We start from the raw sequence: 14,052 nt of genomic DNA on the forward strand, positions 1-14,052 counted from the left end.
ATGAGCCTTGGGAACATTATGTTAAGTGAAAACGAAGCCAGAGACAAAAGATCACATATATGAACTATCTAGCGTCAGTTCCGTACAGACAGTAGACAAATGATCTTCAGAGGTTCTGGGGGAGGAATGGGAGTGACCTGGGGCACAGGGCTTCTGGGGCGATGAAAAGGTTTGTAACTAGATAGTGGTGTTGGTTGCATAGTATGAATGTGCTAAATGCCACCGAATTGTATGCCCTAAAGTGGTTTAAAGGTTAACTTTGTTTTATTTATTGTTTATATTAAAAACAGCAAAACCCACATTCAAAAGGAGGTGGAGAGACTACAGAAGGGTATGAACACCAGGAGGTGGGGATCCTGAGGTACTTTTCTTACTGACACTTTTTGAGTCTGTGCTTTTTGTCTTTGTCCATCTGTCCAGTCTTTATCCTTTACCGGGATCAATGAAGTCACTTACGGTCAATATAGTTAACATATTGGGTCTTGCTGACACCATCTTATTTTGAGCTTTCCCCTTGTCATGCCCATTCTATTTCCATGTTTGCCCCTTTTTGAGGGGATTGTTTTAGAATATTTTTTAATTGTTTTATTAATTTTTAAACAAATGTTTACTTATTTTTGAAAGAGAGAGAACAAAAGCAGGGGAGGGGCAGAGACACAGAATCCGAAGCAGGCCCCACCGCAGACCCCGACACGGGGCTAGAACTCAAGGACTGTGAGATTGTGGCCTGAGCTGAAGTCAGACGCTTAACCAGTTGAGTCACCCATGCGCTTCAGTGTTTTATTTTTTTATTTTTAAAATTTATTTTTAGAGTGTGTGTGTGTGTGTGTGTGAGCGAGAGAGGGGCAGAGAAAGAGGGAGAGAGAAAATCCCAAGCAGGTTCTGTGCCGTCAGCAAAAAGCCCAACATGGGACTTGATTCCATAAACTGAGATCGTGACCTGAGCTGAAACCAAGAACTGGACCTTAACTGAGCCATCCAGGGGCCCCTGTTTTTAGAGTATTTTAACTTCCTACTTTTTTCTCTCCGTTACTTTGGAAGTCAGACATTCCATTTCTTTTTTTTTTTTTTTTTTTTTCATACATTCCATTTCTATTTCATGGTTGCTGCAGAATTGACAACGTACGTGCTTAATGTATTGTGGTATGCTAGCTGAATAATAGCCACCAAAGATATCCAGGTCCTAATCCCTGGAACCTGTGAATGTGGCTTTATATGGCAAAAGGCTTTGAAAGGTGTGATTAAGAGTTTTGAGATGGGGAGGGGCACCTGGGTGGCTCAATCGGCTAAACGTCTGACTTTGGCTCAGGTCATGATCTCACGGTTCATGGGTTCGAGCCGTATGTTGGGCTCTTCTGACAACTGGGAGCCTGGAGCCTGCTTTGGATTCTGTGTCCCTCTCTCTCTGCCCCTGCCCCATCTCATTTTCTCTCTCTTTCTCTCTCAGAAGTAAACATGGAAAAAAATTTTTTTTTAATTTTTGAGATGGAGAAATTATTTTGGGTTATCCAGAGAGGCCTACTGTGATCACATGGGTCCTTATTAGAGGCAGGCAAGGGGATATGTGACTACAGAAGAAAGCAAGATACTACCAGCTTTACGGCTGGCGGAAGAGGCCCAGGACCAAGGAATGCAATTCTAGGAGCTGGAAAAGCAAGGAAATGGATTTCCCCCCAGAGCTTCCTGAAGGAGGAGCACAATCCATGTGACATACTGATTTCAGCATAGTGAGACTGAGTTTGGACTTCTGCCCTCCCAAACTGTAATACGAGAATGGATTTGTGTTGTTGTTTTAATGTTTATTTTTGAGAGGAAGAGAGCACAGGCAGGGGAGGAGGAGAAAGGGGCAGAGGCAGAATCCCAAGCAGGCTCCTGTCAACACGGAGCTGGGTGTAGAGCTCGAACTCGGGAACTGTGACATCATGGCCTGAGCTGAAATCAAGAGTTGGACACTTGGGGTACCTGGGTGGCTCAGTCGGTTAGGCGTCCAACTTTGGCTCAGGTCATGATCTCATGGTTTGTGGGTTTGAGCCCCACATCGGGCTCTGCACTGTCAGTGCGGGGCCTGCTTGGGATTCTCTCTCCTCTCTCTGCCCCTTCCCCATATGCACTCTCTCTGTATCTCAAAATAAATAAAAAGACTTAAAAAAAAAAAAAAAAAGTTGGACACTTAACCGACTGAGTGACCCAGGCGCCCCAAATTTGTGTTGTTTTAAGTCACTAAGTTTGTTAGCCAGCAATAGGAAAGTAATACAACTAGCAAAATCTAAAGTTAATAAAAACATGTTTCCCTCCCAGATGACATAGGGACTTAAGAGCACTTCACTGCCATTGAGTCATGACTTAATTCTGACTTAGTTATTAATATCTGGTGTTTTATGTCTGTAGGGTTTTTTTTTTTTTTCCTTTCTAATCTCATATGTGATTTTGTATACAATCAGTGTTTGTGTTAGCACGTTGTTTGTTATTCATTCCTTCTTACATCTCAGGCTTCTCCCCAGGCTCACTGTCCTTCTGCCTGTAGTGCATCCTTTAGTAGAGTCAGGATAGGGTGAGGCAGGATCCGGAGAATTTAATTCAGATCTATTTTTAAGTTCACTATTTCTCTCTGTGACTATGTTTTATCTGTTAAACTTAGCCATTGAATATTTATTTATTTAATGTTTACATTAAAAAAAAGTATATTTTAGGGGCTCCTGGGTGGCTCAGTTGGTTAAGTGGCCAACTTTGGCTCATGTCATGATCTTGTGGTTCATGAGTTTGAGCCCCCGCATCAGGCTCTCTACTGTCAGAGTAGAGCCCCATTCAGGTGCTCTGTGTCCCAATCTCTCTGCCCCTCCCCCCCTCTCTCATGCACTCTCTCTCTCTCTCAAAAATAAACTTTTCAAAATAATAAAATTTTATTTTAGAGAGAGAGAACATGGACCGGGGGGGGGGTGGGGGGAGGGGAGAGAGAGAATCCCAAGCAGGCTCCACACTCAGCATGGAGGCTGATGCAGGGCTCCCCATTCCACAACCGTGGGATCATGACCTGAGCCAAAATCAAGAGTCAGACTCTCAACCAACTGCGCCACCCAGGCACCCCGGGATTTTGGGGTTTTTAAAATGTTTTTTAATGTTTACTTTTGAGAGAGAGAGAGTGTGAGCCAAGGAGGGGCTGGGATAGAGGGAGACACAGAAATCTGAAGTAGGCTCCAGGCTCCGAGCTATTAGCACAGAGCCCAATCCGGGGCTTGAACCCACGAACCGTGAGAACATGACTGGAGCCCAAGTTAGATGCTTAACCAACCGAGCCACCCAGGTGCCCTGCCCTTTGTGGCCTATAGTAAAGTGCCTTTATCTAGGAAGGACTTACTTCCTACTGCCAGGTGCCTATGAGGGAGTCCAGGATCGTTTTAAATGAGATCCATAGCCTGAGATTTTGGGGGACCATTCAGGTGATACAAACTTGGGCTGCAGAGCCATGAGTGTCAACATCAGATTTCGATTTATCAGGAAAAGATGTTCCCTTTTCTGCTTACCACCAAGGTATTTTTTTTTAGGCCCCCTTCTTGGGGAAAGGAGAGAATTCTCCAGTAGGTGTAGCCTTTTGGGGCCCGAGCTTTATGGGGAAGAGTCACCTATGGAGCACATCACCTTATACTGCCCCCTTTTTTACCTATGAAGAAGAAAATTCTAGCCCAATGTTGCTAGTTTTGGCAAATACCTCAGGACCCAAGTAGTTTAGGTGTTGTGATAACCTCTCCCTCTCTGAGTCCTCGCCTTTACTTGGTTTCTGGCCAGAAGGTTCCTTATCCTCTTCTTTGCTCTTTGATGCTTTTAGGACTATTTAATCTGGATGTCTGACTGGTTCAGTCAATAGAGCATATGACACTTGATCTCAGGGTTGTAAGTTGAAACCCCACATTGGATATAGAGCTTTATTTTTTATTATTTTTTATTTTTTTAATGTTTATTTGTTATTAAGAGACAGAGGCAGAGCATGAGCATGGGAGGGGCAGAGAGAGGGGGAGACACAATCTGAAGCAGGCTCCAGGCTCCGAGCGATCAGCACAGAGCCCGACGCGGGGCTGGAACTCAGGAACTGTGAGATCATGACCTGAGCTGAAGTCGGTGGCTCAACCAACTGAGACACCCAGGCGCCCCTGGGTATAGAGCTTTAAAACAAAAACAAAAAAACCCATTGAAACCATTTGTCCAGTATTTGTAGTTAGCTGAAGTGAAACTGTGGCCTCTGTTCCCAGGTTGGAAATGCCTGCTCAGAGCAGTCCGTGTTGGAGCCCTGACGAGGCCCCCAGCCCTGAAGGAGGAGCTGAGTGTGTCTGGAAGAAGTATCCCGCTCTCCCCTCCACCCCCCCAGATAAAGACGGAAAAAATGGGCAAGTAATTTCAGTGCATAAGATGAACTAAAAATCGTCTACAGATCTCCAGAGGAAGGCTTCTGTGGGCTAATCTGATGACGGATACCACAGCAGGAAAATAGGGACGGACACAAATGGGCAGTTCACCGGTGCTGGGGCAGGACCCGCCTCCTCCCACCAGGTCCAGAGTCTGGAGGAGAGGCTTTCCTGCCGGGGCCCCCGAGGCCCCGGGACCCCCAGGCCCCCAGGCCCCTCCAGCAGCACACGGGTCGGGATCTGCGCAGGTTCTGCCGGCAGGGGGCGCCGCTCCCTCACGTTCCCAGAGGCCGGGACGGGCCGCGGTTCTGGTCCGGGCCCGCTCGCCTGCACCTGGAAGGAGTCCGGGCCTCGCCCGCTGAGGGTGGGGGCGACCTAAACCTTCCCTCGATCGCCCAGGGCTCCCAGCAGGCAGGCGGGGGCGCGCCCGGGTCTAACGACGGTGGGGTGCGACTCCGGCGTCTCCGAGACCCCCCCCCCCCCACTCCGCAGACCCGCGCACGCCCCCAGAGAGAACACGCGCATGCAGGCCGAGGCTTTCTTGCGGGGACTTTACTCAAACTCTGGAACTCGCGGGAGGGGCGGCTGGGCAGCGGGCGCCCCTCTCCGAGTTTAGCCGTAGCTGGAGGCCAGCGCCGAGATCACGTGGCTCAGAAACTTTTCCAGCGAGGCGTGCATGGCCGGGCTGAAGTCTCCAGGGTAGTGCCGGGCGAGGGTCACCAGCAGGCAGTGGCCCAGGAGCTGCGGAGAGAGGCAGTCGTCCCGCCCGGGGCCGTCCTTCTCCACCCCCTTTCTCGGCGACCGCTGACCCAGCGCTGGCCCGGTGCTCACCTTGAAGTTGACGGGGTCCACACGCAGCTGGCGCACGTGCAGGTCGCTCAGAGCCCACAGGGCGGTAGGCAGGTCGTCCAGGTGGGCCACGGCCCGCGTCAGCGCGTCGGCCACCTTCTGGCCGTGGGCCTTGACCTGGGCGGAGCCGGGGGTCAGGTCCAAGTGGGGGAAGTAGGTCTTGGTGGTCGGGAAGGCCAGGAAGGTCCTGCGGGAGGAATGGCTAGTGAGGTGCGATCCGAGGGCGAGGGTGGGGGGGGAGGCTTGGGGAGGAAGGGCACCAGGAGCGGCGGGGGACGGCATCCGCGGGGCAGGCGCCAAGGCGGGGAGCCGGAGGGGCGCCGGGACCTGTTCGCCCGCACCTCTCCAGGGCCTCGGTCGCGTAGACCCCAACGTTGCTCCCCAGCTTCGTCCACAGCGCGCGCACTGCCGCCCTCTCCGCGGCGGACAGCACCATCGCGGATCCGGCGTTGAGCGGCGAGCGCTCCGCGCCGGATGGCAGCACGGACGCGATTGGTGCGTCCCCGCAGCCTCCAGGGGGCGCCACGCCGCGGCCGCGCCCTGCTTCTGCTCGTAGACTAGTCCTGAGGGGTCCCGGCCCCGGTGCTGAGGGGTCCCAGAGTCTGGGACCTGCCCTATTGCCATGAACCCCGCGGCCCCATTTTTGTACTGTTTATTATATGGAAACTAAGAATTTGTTATTATTATCATCAGGGGACACCGAATTTTATTCTCCCTCCCTTCCTCCCCAGCCTATTATGACATCTCTCTGAGTCTATTTTCGCACTGATTGTAAAAAAGGAACATAAAAATGTCCTCTTCCCAAGGTTGCTGTGAGAATTAAGCAGATAACAACTGTCAAGCTCATGGCATATGTTCCTTTCCGGGCAGTAAACATTTATTAAGTTCCTCCACTGTATCTCAGTCATGATACCTGCCAGGCACCACTCTACGCATTAAATTTTTTTTTTTTTTTTTTGGAAAATTCATATAACATAAAATTTACCGTAGTAGCCATTTTAAAGTGTACAATTCAGTGTCTTTAACCACATTCACACAATGTTGTGCAACCACAACTATCTAGTTCTTGAACTTCATCATCCGAAATGGAAACTTTGTGCCCATTAGCAGTTGCTCCACAACCCTTCCCCTCAGTCCCTGGCGACCACCAGTCTGCTCTCTGTCTCTATGGATTTGCCTATTCTGGATATTTCCTCTATATGGAATCACACACTATATATTCTTTTGTGTCTGCCTTCTTTCATTTAGCATGTTTTCGCTCACGTTGTAGCCTGTGTCAGTGCTTCATAGCTCTTAATAGCTGAATAATATTCCACTCTATGGATAGACTACACTTGATTCCTCCATTCATCCCCTTACGGACATTTGGGTTGTTTCCACCTTTAGCCCAGGCCCTCGTTTTTCCCTAATAACAAAAGAAGGAGACTCCCTCTGACTGGGAGCTCACACTGTGCCACCAGCTCTGTTAAAAGTAGCACAAACTGAGGCAGAGACCTGCCATATCATTTTCCAAGGATGACTCTTAGACAGGGAAGAAAGGACACTGCTGTTAGTTGGGGGCTCAGGCCTGGATGGCTGCCAGGACCAGACCCCTAAGCACTAGCGGCTTGCCGTGAGGGGGGGAAGAGTGTGAGAGTGCAGGCTCCCAGGCCCCGGCTTTTCTCTTTGCTGCCCTGCCAGGGGGAGTCGGTGGGCCTCAGGAGTGCCAGCCTCTGGGCATTGAAGTAAATGCTGAGCTGGGCCCAAAACCAGGCCTCTGGATCCATGGTGCCCCAGGCCATCATCATCTGCAGAGTGAATGTCCTGGAAGTGACACCAGTGAAAGAGATGCCTCCAGGAAATTGCCTGCCCACTGCCATTGCACTGTTTGCCTGCCACAATGTCATCGGCATTGCATGTGTGTTTCGTAAGCGCTTGACAGGTGTGGGGGCACTGCGGGGGACTCTGAGGAGCGTAACTTCTGGTTTTCTCCACCGCCCAACTTCAGGAAGAGCCACGGAGAGCTCAGAGGTCCAGGCTGGAGGCCCACCAGCTCTCAGCCCAAGTGTGTGCCATAAAAAGTACAGATGGAAAATCAGTTCATCATTTGAGCAAATCCGAGCTCCAATGGAAAGGTCTGAAGTGAAACGCAGGAAATAGCACTCATTCCAGAGAGAGGGGTGGGGGGTGGCCCGCAAATCCTGCACTGGCAGCAGGTCCGGCCCCACTCCCCTCCCCTTCCGTCACCTCATGCGGAGTCAGAGAGGTCCCTGGTACCAGTGGAGGAGAATCACCGCTCCCCCCCCCCAACCTCACCCCCCTCCGCGACACGACACGAAGGCCAGTGACAAAGAAGACAGAGGCGGACAGAGGCTGCAGCCCACTCAGACTTTATTCAAAGATCAGGAAGTTCGGGTGCCCGGAGCCCAAGAGGCCCCGGGCCCTCAGGACGATCGCCCCGGCTTCACTCAACGGTATTTGGAGGTCAGCACGGTGCTCACAGCGCTGAAGAACTTGTCCAGGGAGGCGTGGACGGCGGGGGTGAATTCCGCGGGGTGGTGGCAGGCCAGGGTCACCAGCAGGCAGTGGCTCAGGAACTGCGGGGAGGGGGGACGTCAGGGGGCGTCGGGGGACGCGGCTGCCCGCACTCCACCTTCTGGAACCCAAGGGACTCTGCCCTCCTGCCAGCAGGGTCCGGCGAGCCCTCCACCCCAGATGTCCCCCAGCCCGGTGCTCACCTTGAAGTTGACGGGGTCCACGCGCAGCTTGTACGCGTGCAGGTCGCTCAGGGCCGACAGGGCGTTAGGCAGGTCGTCCATGTGGGCCACGGCCTGCGTCAGCGCGTCGGCCACCTTCTGGCCGTGGGCCTTGACCTGGGCGGAGCCGTGGCTCAGGTCGAAGTGGGGGAAGTAGGTCTTGGTGGTGGGGAAGGAGCAGAAGGTCCTGCCGGGGGGAAGAGGTGGGCGAGCCACGGTGAGGCGGGGCGGCGCAGGACAAGGACCGCGAGGGGTCGCTGAGCCCCGGGTGCCGGGTGCCCACAGGGGCAAGTTGGGTGCTCACCTCTCCAGGGCCTCTGCGCCATATTCGCCAGCATGGGACCCAATCTTACCCCAGCAGGCCTTGACGTTGCTCTTGTCGGCGGCAGACAGCACCATGGTTGGTTCTCTCTGAGTCTGTGTCGGGACCAGAAGGTGCGGGGCCGCGAGGGCGCGGAGCCTTTATGCCCGGGGCGCGCGGGGCGCGCCTGCCCGGGCTGCGCTCATTGGCTGGCGCGGGGCCGACTCGGCCGGACGGCAGGGGGCGCCAGCGAGCGGCCAGCGCCAGCCTGGCGCGGTGGGGGCTTTGCTCCCGGCTTTGTAGAGGGTTCGGGTGTCTTCCCCCCATCCGCCTCTTCACGGCCATGGCAGTGGTATCCTAGACCCAGCTAGTGGGGGTCGGTTTGCTGAGGTGGCTCGATGCCCGTTCTTCCACCACGTGAGCTCAGTGACACCCTTCAGGGTCCCCGAGCGCCCCTATCCCCAGGCTGTGCTCTCCTGACGATCGGAAGGGAGTAGTCAGTTTGTGCCACCTACCCTGATCTAGGCTTGGCACTCCCCGGGCGTGTATTAACTTGGGCGGAATCAGTGAAAGAATGGGCGGTTGGTCGTGGAAAGAAAGGCCTCTCCTAGCCCGGGGCGGAAAGAGATGTGTACACGAGGGGTCCTTCCTCACATGTACTGGAGAATTCCCAACAATAGCCCTTCTGCTCCCCTCAGACTTGGTTCTCCCAACCCCCTTTCTTTACACAAATAGCCATCGACTGCCACTGAGTGCCGATCGCAGAAGGAGCAAATACCAAGGGGCAGAGTTTGCAGGGCTGGGTAGGAGAGTTCCAGGCTCAAGCTCCTTCCTCCAGGGTGGCGGCTGCTGCACCCCAGGTCAGGGACGCACAGAGGCAGGCCTCTCCTATCTGAGACCTTGCGTGAACGACTGTCTCTCTCCCCCGCTGTCCTGGGTCACGATGACACATCCGGTGCTGTAAACTGTGCCTGACACAAGACTCATGAGGCAAATAGTAGTTGAATTGGTAACAAAGCGAATGGCTGGACAAGACCTGAGTTTCCAGCCTAGTTAGGGGCAGTGACCAAATCATCACACAAGTACACATACAGTGGAAAACCTTGTTAAAGGACCCAAGGAAGCATGAAGGGAGTGGATGAGGCTTTCAAGGATATCAGGGTTAGTCTGGGGATCATGGTGGGCTTCCCTGAGGAAGTAAGACTGGAAGAGGAGTCAGTAATAGGCAGAGTAGAGTTCAGGGGGAGCTACCCATCACTTGGTGGAGGGGAAGGGGAGAGAAGGCCTCGGTGGCCGCAGAACGGGGGTGGGAGATGCGGGGGTGATCAGGCTGGTCAGACCCCACAGCACGGGGCAGGGGAGAAGCTTCCGGTGGGGTGGTAAGAAGGGGCAGGAACTCCAGCTGGTGACAAGTCCCTTGGGCTAGTAGGTGGTGTGATGGGCCCGATGAGGCGGAATATCAGAGCTTGGCGAGGGGAAAAGGGAGGGAGGGGCCACTGCTACGTCCTTTCCTCCGAAGAAGACTTCCCTTTGGGGACGGGTGGGGGGCACCACCCTCTGCCCCCATCCCTCTCCCAGGGCCCTCCCGCAAGACCTTCCCTGTGTGTCCAGGAGGAAGTAATGGTCAGACGGACTGGGAAGAAAGAAGCTCTGGACAAGTCTCAGCAATTCCCCCTTCTGCTCCACCTCCTGGTGTCTGTTCCTCTAATTTTGTTCACACGGGACCATCCCCCTAGCTCAGTCCACTTTCCCTTCCTACCTCCATGCTTTTCCCGATTCTGTCAGAGCCAGAGGCCCTCTCCTGGCCCCCAAAAAAGTATAAGACACTGGGGGCTTAGAGGCATACAAGACCCACCTCCCAGGCCAGGGACAATCCCCCCTTCTTCATCTTGTTCCAATTCCTCTGCCACTGAGTCCTTTTAAGGCAAGACTGAGGAACATATCTCAGCTAATGGCTTACATTCTTAACACGGGCAGAGCTCCCACATATATATAAAAGGGAGAAACAAATGACTAATGGGAACAATGGACAAAGGATATTAACAGGAAATTAACAGAAATGTAGAAATGACTGGGCGCCTGGATGGCTCAGTTTGTTGAGCCACCAACTCTTTATTTCAGCTCAGGTCGTGATCTCACGTTGCATGGGATTAACCTCCATGTCAGGCTTTGCTCTGATGGCAAGGAGCCTGCTTGGGATTCTCTGTCTCCCCCTCTCTCTCCTCCTCCTCCACCCACACACACCCCCAAACCCACACACACACACACACACACACACACACACACACACTCTTTCTCTCTCACTCTCTGTCTCAAAATAAATAAATAGGCATTAAAAAAAAGAAATGGAGAAATGACCAATAAATCTGTGACATGAGAAAGAGCTGGAGACGCTGCTGGAAGAGATGTAGTGGAGACACAGTTCCACGAGAAAAGCAGGTTGCAGAAAAATGTCTAGGGTATGACGATACTTGTAACCAAAAAGAATGTGGTCATAGATGTAGCTGTGTCCCCTCAGCACAGGATAGAAGCCAGTGGGCTCAGTCCCAAACTGATAACTGTATTACTTCTGCAGAGGTGTGGGACAGGGCACAGCGACTCTCTTTCCCAACTTTGAATGACACAAAAATGGTGTGTGTGGGTGTGCATGTGCACGTGGCTTGTGTGGGAAAGCATGGGCGAATTTTAGTTTATTTGTTTATAGTAGGCTCCATGGCCAGCACAGAGCCCAACAGGGGGCTTGAACTCACAACCATGACCCTGAGATCAAGACCTGAGCTGAGATAAAGAGTTCGACGCTCAATCTACTGAGCTACCCAGGTGCCCCCTTAGTTTACTTCTTCAGTGTTTTCTATATTTAAGTAAAAGTGAATTGGGCTCTGGGGCGAAGGAAAGGTGTGCAGTGCAGAAGGAGAGGCAACCCCCACTGTCCAGAGTGGGGAGCAAGGGGCTCTGTCACTGTCCTGAGACAACCCAGGAGTGCGCGCTGCCCTGAGCTCAGACTGGGCTGGAGGCCCTGGTGGGGTCCCTGAGATGGTTGCAGAGCCCGGGTGGGGTGTGCGAAGTTGAGCCCAGGGCTTCAGCACTGCCGCCAGGGGACTTTCCAAATATTGTTCACAGCACCGAGGCAGAACTTCTGGGAGGCCCCGGGAGCCTTGGGCGTCTGAATAGGGGGAGCAATGAGCTGGGGGACGCCTGGCTGCACAGTGAGCTGTTAGTGTGCCTCACAACCTGCAGGACAAGGGAGCAAGGCGCTCTGCTAAAGGGCTTCCCCAAGTGCACCTTGACCATTCCCCCAGCTCATTGCCCCACTCTTCTTCCCCGACTCTACCCCACCCCTGCCGTCCCCCAGAGGGTTACTGTGACCCAGGAAGGGTGGGAGGGGCTGCAACCCCCTTTCCAGCCCACCTTCCCTCTGATAGGAAGGAAGTGGGAATCTCCAAGAAACTGTCCAGCACCCGCATTTGCACCAGGAGTGCTGTGTTTTTGTGGTTTGTTTTGATCTAGACCGTTTAATGGGTGTTAGACTTCAAAAGAAGGTGGCGATCTTAAGACTCCCCTACCTCTTACCCCAGAGAGGGACCCTTGGAAGTCTGGCCCTTCCCAGGCCTGAACACGGTTCAGCACATTCCTGGAAGCATCAGCCTTACTCCCCTGCCCTCTCCCTCCGAAGTCAGAGAGGTCCCTGGTACCAGTGGAGGAGAATCACCGCTCCCCCCCCCCAACCTCACCCCCCTCCACGACACGACACGAAGGCCAGCGACAAAGAAGACAGAGGCGGACAGAGGCTGCAGCCCACTCAGACTTTATTCAAAGATCAGGAAGTTCGGGTGCCCGGAGCCCAAGAGGCCCCGGGCCCTCAGGACGATCGCCCCGGCTTCACTCAACGGTATTTGGAGGTCAGCACGGTGCTCACAGCGCTGAAGAACTTGTCCAGGGAGGCGTGGACGGCGGGGGTGAATTCCGCGGGGTGGTGGCAGGCCAGGGTCACCAGCAGGCAGTGGCTCAGGAACTGCGGGGAGGGGGGACGTCAGGGGGCGTCGGGGGACGCGGCTGCCCGCACTCCACCTTCTGGAACCCAAGGGACTCTGCCCTCCTGCCAGCAGGGTCCGGCGAGCCCTCCACCCCAGATGTCCCCCAGCCCGGTGCTCACCTTGAAGTTGACGGGGTCCACGCGCAGCTTGTACGCGTGCAGGTCGCTCAGGGCCGACAGGGCGTTAGGCAGGTCGTCCATGTGGGCCACGGCCTGCGTCAGCGCGTCGGCCACCTTCTGGCCGTGGGCCTTGACCTGGGCGGAGCCGTGGCTCAGGTCGAAGTGGGGGAAGTAGGTCTTGGTGGTGGGGAAGGAGCAGAAGGTCCTGCCGGGGGGAAGAGGTGGGCGAGCCACGGTGAGGCGGGGCGGCACAGGACAAGGACCGCGAGGGGTCGCTGAGCCCCGGGTGCCGGGTGCCCACAGGGGCAAGTTGGGTGCTCACCTCTCCAGGGCCTCTGCGCCATATTCGCCAGCATGGGACCCAATCTTACCCCAGCAGGCCTTGACGTTGCTCTTGTCGGCGGCAGACAGCACCATGGTTGGTTCTCTCTGAGTCTGTGTCGGGACCAGAAGGTGCGGGGCCGCGAGGGCGCGGAGCCTTTATGCTCGGGGCGCGCGGGGCGCGCCTGCCCGGGCTGCGCTCATTGGCTGGCGCGGGGCCAGGAGGTGCGCTGGGCCGGCGGCAGCCCTCCCTCTCCCGGTTCCGCGCAGGCAGAGGTGCCTTCTCCAATCCGTCCCCCGTGATTCTGGGAAGCCTACACAGGCTCCCCACCCATCTGTCGCGCACCCACGTTCGGCCCCGACCTGGGCTGTTTGCCGGTCGGGAAGGGGAGCACGGCTATTTTCTAAAGTAAAACGAGCTGCTTTCGCACCAGACTTTCCCGAGGACCAAGGGCTGTAGATTGTCCGTGTTAAGGTGAAGGTGAAGGAGATAATGAGGGTTGACACCCTCCAAGCCCTCCTGCCGCCACTGGTGGGCCGGCGCTCCTAGGCAGCGCGGGGTTAACAGGTGAAGGCACAGACCTTGGATGGGGGTGGGTAGTTCGGCTTAGGCTCCAGCACCCTTCAGGCTTGAGTGTGGACTGTCACTGGGGCTCAGGGCTCCGGGCAGTGCTCCCCGCACCCGCCGAGACTGCTATCTGGGGAACCTTCCTCATTCCGAGTTGGGAGAGTTTCCAGGGTCCCTGGCCTTATTCCCTGGTCCACCAAGGTTCTGAGCAGACAGCTAAGATTCCTGCCCTGTTGCTGCTGAAGGGGAGAGATTGACCCTGGCGGGCGGGGGTGGGGAGAGCAGGCGAGGAACGGCTTGGCTGGGAGATTTGCAGATACTGAAAGGCATAGGTGGGCCTGGATGGCCAAGTGCCTGCCAGGCACTGAGCCTGCCTCATGATCTTTTAAATTATTTCAAGAGACCCAGCGAGGTAGGGCTTTTTGTTGGTCGTCTGCTCTTTGTTTGCTTTTACATTGATGCGTTAGGCTCCTACGGCCCAGGGACATGTCCAGTGTCACAGAGCTTATCCTGTGAACCGGCTCGGAACCCTGCTGTGTGTGCCTGGTCGTGGCCATCGGGACATCCCACCCCAGTCTCCCACCCCACGAACTTCAGAGAAAGGACCCAACTTGGCCAGGGCAAGGTTTGCTGCAGATTGAGAGTCGCGGGGAGGGGAGAAGGCGCCGGGGGTCAGAGGAGGCCTGGCCCCTAAGTCTGTTTGACCTCAGGCCAGAAACCTGACCCTT

At 54.9% G+C, this 14,052-nt stretch overlaps 3 protein-coding genes and 1 long non-coding RNA gene across 4 annotated transcripts; 1 reads left to right on the forward strand and 3 right to left on the reverse strand.

Moving 5' to 3' along the window:
* Positions 1-4,929: 4,929 nt before the first annotated feature.
* Positions 4,930-5,744, reverse strand: LOC123588777 (hemoglobin subunit theta-1-like). Its single transcript, XM_045460000.1, has 3 exons — positions 5,588-5,744; positions 5,229-5,433; positions 4,930-5,138 (listed from the first exon to the last, which is right to left on the reverse strand). Exons 1-3 carry the CDS (start codon positions 5,680-5,682, stop codon positions 5,010-5,012), a joined length of 429 nt encoding a protein of 142 aa, XP_045315956.1. The 5' UTR covers positions 5,683-5,744; the 3' UTR covers positions 4,930-5,009.
* A 1,855-nt stretch (positions 5,745-7,599) lies between these two features.
* Positions 7,600-8,425, reverse strand: LOC123588776 (hemoglobin subunit alpha). Its single transcript, XM_045459999.1, has 3 exons — positions 8,286-8,425; positions 7,964-8,168; positions 7,600-7,822 (listed from the first exon to the last, which is right to left on the reverse strand). Exons 1-3 carry the CDS (start codon positions 8,378-8,380, stop codon positions 7,694-7,696), a joined length of 429 nt encoding a protein of 142 aa, XP_045315955.1. The 5' UTR covers positions 8,381-8,425; the 3' UTR covers positions 7,600-7,693.
* Positions 8,426-10,014: 1,589 nt separating this feature from the next.
* LOC123588783 lies at positions 10,015-12,194 on the forward strand. Its single transcript, XR_006708005.1, has 3 exons — positions 10,015-10,062; positions 10,972-10,978; positions 12,070-12,194. It is a non-coding gene; the product is annotated as an uncharacterized LOC123588783 (long non-coding RNA).
* Positions 12,072-12,897, reverse strand: LOC123588779 (hemoglobin subunit alpha). The gene is made up of 3 exons (XM_045460001.1): positions 12,758-12,897; positions 12,436-12,640; positions 12,072-12,294 (listed from the first exon to the last, which is right to left on the reverse strand). Exons 1-3 carry the CDS (start codon positions 12,850-12,852, stop codon positions 12,166-12,168), a joined length of 429 nt encoding a protein of 142 aa, XP_045315957.1. The 5' UTR covers positions 12,853-12,897; the 3' UTR covers positions 12,072-12,165.
* Positions 12,898-14,052: the final 1,155 nt, after the last annotated feature.

The sequence above is a fragment of the Leopardus geoffroyi genome, chromosome E3 (assembly GCF_018350155.1).
Source record: "Leopardus geoffroyi isolate Oge1 chromosome E3, O.geoffroyi_Oge1_pat1.0, whole genome shotgun sequence".
NCBI lineage: Eukaryota > Metazoa > Chordata > Mammalia > Carnivora > Felidae > Leopardus > Leopardus geoffroyi.